The following is a 10,083-nucleotide window of genomic DNA, read 5'->3' as shown; positions in this document are numbered from 1 at the left end:
AAGATCTGCAGAAAAGAATGTCAGATAATCCTCAAATCAGTGTGTAACCCTTGGGGCATTATACACAAGAAGACTGGAGGCTGTAATTGCAGCAGAGGGGGTGTCAACTAAGTACTGAGTAAAGGGTCTGAACTTATGTCAATGTAACATTTTAGTTTATCTTTTAATAAATCAGCAAAGATTTTAAAAAAACATTTTTTTTTACTTTGTCATTATGGGGTACTGAAAGAAGAATGATGGAGAAAAACAAATCTTTTTTAAGTCTGCAGCATGAATTTGATAACTTTTGGAATTAACTTTCCTAGTGTGAGAGCAGCTGGTGTTCAGGCGATATAGCAATGTGCCTGTCCCTCTTATGAACTGATACAAGAGGGGACACAAAAATAAGAAGCCAAATGCAATAAAATAAACTGATAGATACTTCTGTGATCCAACACTGATCATTCAGCACTCTCGTCTTAGTTTAGGAGTGGAGGGCACATGACCATCGCAGACAACTAGCGGCCTGCACTCCTGGCATCACCATGCCAGAGAGCCATGATGCCAGGAGTATGGAGCATAAACGCAGAGGCTGACGATTGGCTGCGGCAGTTACGTGACGAGGCATCAGGTTATTTTAATGCACTTAGGGACTTTACCACTAGTTTTTTTTATAAATATGGATAACCCCAAAAAAGGGGCTACATTGTGTGCTACCAGAAAATAAAGGATACCAATTACCAACTGCAGAGGGGAAAGGATAAAAAATATGTTTTATGCTTTAAATTCAAGTTAGTCTGAAGCAGTTACCACCAACATTTCAGGATAGCCCATTTATATACCAGACTGCATTAATACATTGTATCCTGCAATTCCTCTCAACCTACATCACACAGCTTATTAAAAGTGCTGCAGCTGAGTCATAACTGTATGTAAATAATTCAGGCAGACAAAACTATAAGGGTAGAGTGACACAAAGCGTATAAGCAGCATATTTCACGCTACACGAAATCTGCTGTCCTATAAGCAGACATGTAGGGCTTCCCCGTGGCAGCCGTGTGTGTGTGTGGGCAGTGAGGTTTGGAGGCGTCACGGGTAGCCCTGTGTGTCTGTATTTCTTGCTGAACAGTGTATTTCAAGCTGCATATACGCTATGTGTGACCCAACCACAAAGAAGAAAACTCTACAGCAATTGCTGAAACACAAGGGGGAAATTTATCAAACCTGTCTAGAGGAAAAGTTGCCCATAGTAACCAATCAGCTCGCTTCTTTAATTTTTAACAAGGCCTTTGCCAAATGAAGGAAGCAATATGATTGGTTGCTATGGGCAACTTTTCCTTTGCACAGGTTTTGATAAATCTCCCCCAAAGAGTTTATTCATTTAGTATCTAAGGCTGTGCTCACACATTGCATTAATGCTGTAAAATTTACAGATATTTTAGTCATTTTCTGTAAAGCAAAAATTAATGTGGCACCACAGCTATAATAGAGCCACATGTGAACACAGCCTCCAATGCAGTTTTATAACCCATCAATTCATGTCAAAAGCACACTGCGCACCTTAAAGGGGTAGTCCAGTGGTGAAAAACATATCCCCTTTCCTAAGGATAGGGGATAAGTTTGAGATCGCGGGGGGTCCGACCGCTTGGGGCCAGGCTCTCCGGCCAGATAGCGGGTGTCGACCACCGCACAAAGCGGCTGCCAACACGCCCCCTCAATACATCGCTATGGCAGAGCCAGAGATTGCAGAAGGCAGCGCTCCGGCTCTGCCATAGAGCTGTATTGAGGGGGCGTGTCGGCCGCCGCTTCGTGCGGGGGTCGACACGCCCCCTTCCCGTGGGCTGTCGGGGCCCCGTACAGGAGATCGTGGGGGGGCCCCAGCGGTTGGACCCCCCCGCGATCTGCAACTTATCCCCTATCCTTAGGATAGGGTAAGGATAGGGGATAAGTTCTTCACCACTGGATATCTCCTTTAATACCAAGACCTGGAAACCCTACAGTTCTACTGAACCAAATTGTGGTCACCCTAGGGTTCTATTCAGATGTTTGCCAATGCTATTAGATAATATTGCCACATCTGACTATTAGATGTCTTTCTTGTGAATGGAGATTTTTCCCATCAGGATTGAAAATAATTCCTTTTACTAGAAGAAAAAGCAGCAAACTAGGACATACATACTCCTTGGTCAGACATCTTACATAGGGTCACCCCGTGACCCTACAGAGCCATGCTTAGATTACAGTAGAACCCTGTGGTGGTCCAACTTCAATGAAACTACCTACCTACATAGAAAAAGTCACTCCCGGACAAAGGCTGTGCTCGAAACACACATTGTGTAGGTATCATCCCAGTGCTTGACACATTTATGGGTAAATAGGTTATGGTGGTCCCCTTTTATGCCTTTTGTCATTCTGGGAAACTACGATGCATCTGGCTATATATGTTTGTACTGTGTGATTTGGGCTTCTACTGAGATTTTATTTATTTTTTTAATTAAAAGTGGGTAGGGCACAGGATGATGTTGCATGTTCCTTCTGTTTAAGGAAGGTTACTAATTTTTATAATTTTGTGGCAATAATAAAATATGCATTTCTTAAAAAAAAATAAAAAATTCTCACGAGTGACTTCATTTTCTATGTAGGTAACATAGTTCATAAGGTCGAAAAAGACCAGAGTGCATCAAGTTCAACCTATAACCCTAATGAGTCCCTACTGAGGTGATCCAGAGGAATGCAAAAAAAAAAAAAAAAACTAAACTCGAGGTAAAAATGTATTCCCAACTCCAAAGATGGCATCAAAATAGATCCCTGGATCAATCTTCTGTCTCTATAAATCTAGAATCCATAACCTGTGATGTGTATCCCCTAGTTTGCTTATTTTGGTTATACATGTTATCTGAACTGCAGGGGGGTCTAGGTGGTGCATGAACAAACAAAAAAGCAAAAAGGCTGTTCAGCATCACTTTTCTGGTATTCTGACCAGCTGAACAAAAAGATGCTAGTCAAAGTAGCCCTAATTCTGGACTCCGGTAAACAATGATCAGCCATGATAGAGGCAATCTATCCAAATCAATGGATTTAATACAGTGACTTAATACTGTCCTGTTAGAGTGCTCATTTACACAGCTGTATTCATATTCTTTGTGGGAGATTTATAAAAACCTGTGCAGAGGAAATGTTGACTAGTTGCCCATAGCAACTTTTTAGAGGCCTTTTTAAAAATTAAATGCACACTGTCAGATTCAAAAACAATGTTGTACATCTTGGCAAAACATTCACCTTTCAAATATACTGTATCTCCTTTTTATAGAAATTTTGGCTTATAAAAAAAATACCACTATGAGTCCCCATACCATCCAGAACATAATCCTGTCCAGCTGCAGCATCATCTTTATCGAAGCTGAGGCACAGGGAGTAAGTGAGGGTGGGGCTAACAGAGCAGCCTGCAGTAATTGGATGAAGAGACCCAGCACAGCAGATTCAGGAAGGAAGTGGATACATGGTGAGTGAGGGCAAGCTCAGTGCTTGCCTCAGACACACCCCTTCCTGAGAAGTGGAGGTAAAAAAAAAAAGTCAGCAGCAGAACAGAACAAATACAGAAGCTAGACACAAAGAGATATGGAAAGTAGCTGCATGACCTAGTGGGTAACATACATATATAAGCATTTTTTTTCTGTGATATGGATTGGGTATAAGTTTCAGATAGTGGGCATCCGAATGCTGTGGCCCCAGCAGCCCACGGGAAGGGGGCTGTTGACCACCGCACAAAGCGGTGGCCTTCGACAGCGCTCCGGCTCTGCCATAGAGTTGTATTGAGGGGGCGTGTTAGCCGCCGCTTCGTGTGGTGGGGGCGTGTTAGCCGCCACTTCGTGTGGTGGTCAACACGCCCCCTTCCCGCGGGCTGCCGGGGCCCCGTACAGGAGATTAGGGGATAAGTTTTTCAGCACTGGACTACTCCTTTAAAGAATCCACCTGTTGGTTGTTATAGACAACTGGTCAACTTTTCCTCTGAACAGGTTTTGATAAATCTCCCCCTTTATATCTTTTGGCCCAAAAAAGACAATTGTTACGAGGTCTTGTTAATTAGACCTTACAGAAAAGAATGGACTGTATAAACTAGCGGGAAATGAGGGTTCCAAAGGCCTCCAACAGAAATGAGGGTTCCAAGGTATCCATCACAAAAAAAAAAAAGATAAACAGGATACATGACAATAAAATAGCAATTTCCCCATATTCTCCTAAATATACCCAATCCCACAAAACCAACACGACAGAGACCCGAAAAGAAAAGACACTGCTCGGTTGCATGTTAAAAAGACATGCTTATCATTCTTAATAAAACAAAGAGTATTAGGAACAAATGAGAAATCTGGATATATCTGCAGCAGATACACAATATTATTTTACAATAAATTTACAAAGGCTCATATGCCAGCAGTTTAAGGCCTTGATACCTGGGCCGAAGGAAAAGACGATATATTTAGGCTTAAGTGAATTTTTTTTCCAGAAATATTTGTATACACTTCAGAATATAAAATCATTAAACATTTTTTTTCCTTCCCTTCTAGTGAAACCGTATACAAGTCCTTATAGAGTAGGCAAGAAAATAGGCGTCTGCTTTCACAAAAGTCCATCTTGTAAACCCTTGAAACACAGGAAGACAATGTTTTCTGTCTACAAGTTTCTTGTCTCCTCCCCCTCCCTCACAATGATCTGAGCCCAAGCTGATCATATAAAGATAAAAGGACTTTTCTTCCAAATTCTTTTAGAATTTGGAACTCTGATATTTAATTTTGTATAGTTTGCTAAGATGAACATTTGAATGTTTTTGTCTTATACTTTATTTTAAACAAGAGAAGCCTAAAAGGGCTTCATAACTACACCAATTAAAAAAAAAAAAAAAAATAGGCATTGTCTTTTTTAGTGTAAAAGTCTGTACATTTTATTTTATCATCCCATTCCCTCCACAGCTGTAACTGGTAGCTGTTTAGTGCATGTTGGTGGCGCTGGCCACCACAATGGCTTCCTGGATTTCACGGACAATAAGAATTCGGGTCAGCATCTGTTCCATCTGTTCTCTGCTAATTGGCTGGGTGGAGTACCAGATCGGACTGTTTGGTGCCACCACTGGCTCTGGCGTCAGGTAAAAAGTGTCATTTCGACCTTTCACACTCTGTGGGCTGGTAATAAAAAAAGATAAAAGCATTTAAGTGCATGTCATCAGAGAGTTTGGCTACTTTCACATGGCAAGATTAGAGTCAAGATTTGTAAGCCAAAACTAGGACTGTTTCAAAACACGCTTCAATTGTGTAAATCTTTCTAAGGCTATGTTCACACAGTTTTTTTCAGCTGTATTTGTAGCTGTTTAACAAATTATTTTTAAAAATATTTATACAATTATTATTTATACACTCCTGGTTTACATGAACAAATAATAAACAACATACAGTGGTCCCTCAACATACAAGGGTAATTCGTTCCAAACGACCCATCGTTTGTCGAATCCATCGTATGTTGAGGGATCCGTGCAATGTAAAGTATAGGAAGTTATACTCACCTGTCCCCGCCGCTCCAGACCGCGTCCTCACTGCTCCCGATGCTGTCTCGCTGCTCCGGTGTCTTCTTCGGGATCCTCTGGCTTCTTCCGCATCTTCTGCAGGGTCCGGGCCTTGCTTTCTGGTGACGTTATTACGCTGCTGCGCTGGCACGGCGTGCGTAGTGACGTAATAACGACGCCGGAAAGGGAGGCCCGGACCCTGGAGGAGATACAGAAGACGCCAGAGGATCGCGAAGTGGACCTGGAGCAGCGGGGATAGGTAAGCAAACCTGTCCGGGATGCTTAAACTGCTATCCGACAGCAGCTTAAGCATTTTGCGCTGTCGGATAGCAGTTAATGCGATGGCCCCGACATATAAAAGCATTGTATGTCGATGCTGACATCGACATGCGATGGCCTCTGAGAGGCCATCGTATGTTGATTTTATCATATGTCGGGGCCATCGCATGTCGGGGGGTTACTGTACTGACTCACATACCAGTGTGACAGCAGTGGCCTTAAATGGGTACATCAGGGAAGTATACATATTAAAAAAAAATACATGATCCTGCCTGATATGCATGACTCCTGTGACCCCTGTGGTCTTGATATTCTTTGCAATCCTTGCCTCAAAGATACTAAATTTACCAGGAATCATTGCAGCTCTTCTCTTCTATTCAGCTCATTCTCTGAGAAAAGCTCCCACCCGCCTGCTCTCAGAGAAGTTCAGTGTGTGATTGGATAAGGCTGCACACACCTCCCCAGCTCTCAGCACCAAAAAGAGCATGACTCATCAGTGCAGGGCAGAAACCACATGATCTATGTCTCTCAGGAGGGTGGGGGCTGCTTTCAGTGAGGGGGTTTGAACAGACACACATTGGATGACAGTATGACATCATTTTCTTCACTCTCTGCATGCAAGTGACAACCAAAAGAGGGGAACTGCTCTAGATAGCTAATGAATTAAAATTAGACAAGTAAATAGGTTTATGAAAGGGAAGGATGGGCTATGAGTTTAGTTCAACGGAGTGCCTCTTTAAAGGGTCCTAACAAATCTCTAGGCTACACCATGCATATGCAGATATAGAAGTGGTAGCTGCAAATATGGTGATTGAGTTTAAGCATGCATGGGATAGGCATGAGGCTAGACTTCATATAAGATAGGGCCAGGGACTATTCTTTGCATTCAGAATATTGGGCAGACTAGATGGGCCAAATGGTTCTAATCTGCCAACATGTTCTATGAAGTCTTTTATTAGGTTTTAAAGGGTATTCAAAGCGTTACTATCATTATAAACAACCTCTTCTTCATTTAATACTTCCTTAAAAACTAAGCATTTTTATAATATACTTTAAAAAAAAATGTGATTACTAAAGATGTGAAAAAAATGGCTTAAAAATAAAAATGGCCAATAGGGTCTCTGTCTCTTTAATTTTGCAAAAGAACCCTGGTAACCGAGTCCTTTTGATCCAGCAACTAGGTGAATTATTTTTCAGAGGGGGCTGTTCTCTCTCTGTTCTGCTCCCTGCTGTGCCTCAGTGCAGTATATAATCCAGCTTTCACCAGTGTGAGACAGCTTGCTTTCTTTTCAGAAGAGAGGCTTTTCCATGCACACTGACAAGCAATACAAGGTGCTCAATTATTTCATAACTTATTTCTTGTGTATTTGCACCATATAGGTTTTACATGGCTGCTTTAAGGTTATAAAAAAGCATGCCCTTTGGACACAAAGCTGTGAAAATAAAATTTTTATTTTTTTGGAACAAATTGAGGCATTGGTATACTTGTACCAAATAGTTTTACATAGCTGCATCAGAGTTATATATAGAGCATGTGCATTAGGCACTAAGCTTCACAATTGTAAAAATGTTTGTGCATACCTCATGATAAGGGAGGGGGAGGAAAGGAGCTCATCAGGCTCCTGGAAAAACACCCCCAAGAGAAGTGAAAAACGATTGATCACAGTAATACACAGATCAAAGGGTATTTTTCAAATTAACATGCATATTATTATGCATACATTACTACACTAAATAAAATTATTTTTTCTTACTAATGACAGTAACACTTTAAAGACACTGCCATTGAGCTTAAAGGGGGTATTCCAGGCCAAAACTTTTTTATATATATCAACTGGCTCCGGAAAGTTAAACAGATTTGTAAATTACTTCTTTTAAAAAATCTTAATCCTTCCAATAGTTATTAGCTTCTGAAGTTGAGTTGTTGCTTTCTGTCTAACTGCTCTCTGATGACTCACGTCCCATCATGCACAGCTCCCGGGACGTGACATCATTGAGCAGTTAGACAGAAAACTTCAGAAGCTAATAACTATTGGAAGGATTAAGATTTTTTAATAGAAGTAATTTACAAATATGTTTAACTTTCCGAAGCCAGTTGATATATATAAAAAAAGGTTTTGCCTGGATAACCCCTTTAATTGTGTTGTATTTGATTTAAAAACACACTCAAAAAGAAAAACACACAACACAGCTACTTTCTTTCAGAAGCAACACCACTACTGTATATGGCCTTGCTTGAATTTACTAAACTGTGGCTAAGCAGACCACTTTAATCTCATACAAACCCTCTAACCAATTGAAGATCATGATAATGTATGGGTTATAAAGCGATAAAAAAAAATTTTCATCCAGCTATTTAAATAACTTTTGTTTTTCTGTGATACATATGGGTGTATTTTAATTATGAAAAAAATAAAAAAAATAAAAAACAACTAAAAAAAGGGAAAGCAATGACTTTAAAGGGGCTGTCTGGAGAACTACACTTATCCCCTATCCATGTGCAGGAGTCACAGCATGCTCAGCCAACCACCAGTTAAGACGGGAACTGTGTGATCAGCTCCCTCCCCCACCGTCATGAATATCTATTGGTTACTGCATTTTTTTTTTTTTCAGAGTGATCACAGGTCCTCTTTAAATTATATGCAGATTATATAAAAGAAAAGCCACAGATTAGCCCCATAGCATCACATTGAGGCTAGTCCATGTGTGCATCCGCTAACACATCTGCAGTAAAGTTTGATTTTTGGTGCAGATTACTGAAAATCTATTTTTAAATAAAATTGTCAGAAACTGGAAATACATTTTGTTGGTTGTTTCCCTTAGTTTTCTAATGCATTTGGTTTCACCTCAGTTTACTTAAACACGGCCAAAAAAAAGTGAAGACATTAATACAATCCTATTATTTTCTCCCATACCATTTGAAGAGGTAAAAATCATAAAGTTTAATGGGGCATCGCAGTGGATTTTCAGGATTCTCAGTTTGCTCGGCGTACATGTCATCTGTAACAGGAAAACCTGAAATAAATGTAAATAAATCTGTAAAATACAAAGACGTAAAAAGACACTCTGGGGAAAATGTATTCCCATCTCGGCATTAGCATTCCTAAATCTAAACAGATATCGTGCTCACATTGAGAGTCTCATAGCAGTCTTAATATTGTTAAAGGGGTACTCCACTGGAAAACATTTTCTTTTAAATCAACTGGTGCCAGAAAGTTAAACAGATTTGTAAATAACTTCTATTAAAAAAATGTTAATCCTTCCAGTACTTATCAGCTGCTGTTATGATCCACAGGAAGTTCTTTTCTTTTTGAATTTCCCTTTTGCCTGACCACAGTGCTCTCTGCTGACACCTCTGCCCATTTTAGGAACTGTCCAGAGTAGGAGCAAATCCCCATAGAAAACCTATCCTACTCTGGACAGCTCCTTAAATGGACAGAGAGCACTGTGGTCAGACTGAAAGGAAATTCAAATAGAAAATAACTTTCTGTGGATCATAACAGCAGCTGATAAGTACTGGAAGGATTAAGATTTTTTTTTATATAAGTAATTTACAAATCTGTTTAACTTTCTGGCACCAGTTGATTTCCAGTGGAGTACCCCTTTAAGCAAGCAAAGCAATAAGGGGATGTGGATGTTCATGTCCGTCTAGGGACAAATGACCTGGCTTGCAGTGAAGTTTCAGAGGTGAAGGAATCTTATCACACTTGGTAATGATGTACAGGATTTTGCATCCACTGTTTCATTTTCTGACGCTCTGCATAATGTTCAGAATGATAGGAATAGGGGCAATAAGGAGTTCAACTTATGACTTAGTAAATGGTGTCAAGAGCAAGGATTTGGCTTTGTGTCTCATGATAGCTCTACTTGAAATAGAAAGGAACTGTACAAAAAAGATGGTTTGCATCTTTCTATCAAGGGAAACGAATGTACTAATGTACAATTTGCTAAGGAGTATTTAACCCCTTAAGGACCAAGGATGTATCGGTACGTCCTTCGTCCTGCTCTCGTGATATAATGCGGGGTTACACGGTAACCCCGCATCATATCACGGCGGGCCCGGCGTCATAGTGAAGCCGGGAACCGCCGCTAATAGCGAGCAGCGCCGCGCACTATTAACCCTTTAGCCGCACGCTCAAAGCTGAGCTGCGCAGCTAAAAGTGAAAGTAAAAGTGCCCAGCTAGCTCAGGGAGCTGTTCGGGATTGCTGCGATGAAATCGCGGCATCCCGAACAGCTATACTTCAGGAGCAAGGTCTCTTACCTTGCT

The 10,083-nt window shown here is 40.7% G+C and overlaps 1 protein-coding gene across 4 annotated transcripts in view; it reads right to left on the bottom strand.

Annotated features, from left to right (window-relative positions):
- Positions 1-1,810: 1,810 nt before the first annotated feature.
- Positions 1,811-10,083, bottom strand: part of QRICH1 (glutamine rich 1) — a 63,984-nt gene continuing 55,711 nt past the window's right edge. For 2 of the 4 annotated variants that reach the window (XM_056524783.1, XM_056524782.1), the window contains exons 10-11: positions 8,731-8,830; positions 1,811-5,159 (exon numbers count right to left, since the gene is read on the bottom strand). In XM_056524783.1, the coding sequence (XP_056380758.1) occupies positions 4,967-5,159; positions 8,731-8,830 (293 nt within the window). In that variant the 3' untranslated portion in view covers positions 1,811-4,966. The remainder of the gene's footprint in view (positions 5,160-8,730; positions 8,831-10,083) is intronic. The other 2 variants (XM_056524781.1, XM_056524785.1) reach the window with 1 other exon arrangement.

The sequence above is a fragment of the Hyla sarda genome, chromosome 6 (assembly GCF_029499605.1).
Source record: "Hyla sarda isolate aHylSar1 chromosome 6, aHylSar1.hap1, whole genome shotgun sequence".
Taxonomy (NCBI): Eukaryota; Metazoa; Chordata; class Amphibia; order Anura; family Hylidae; genus Hyla; species Hyla sarda.
Note: the sequence above shows the minus strand (reverse complement) of the source record. Positions and strands in the feature narration are given on the sequence as shown.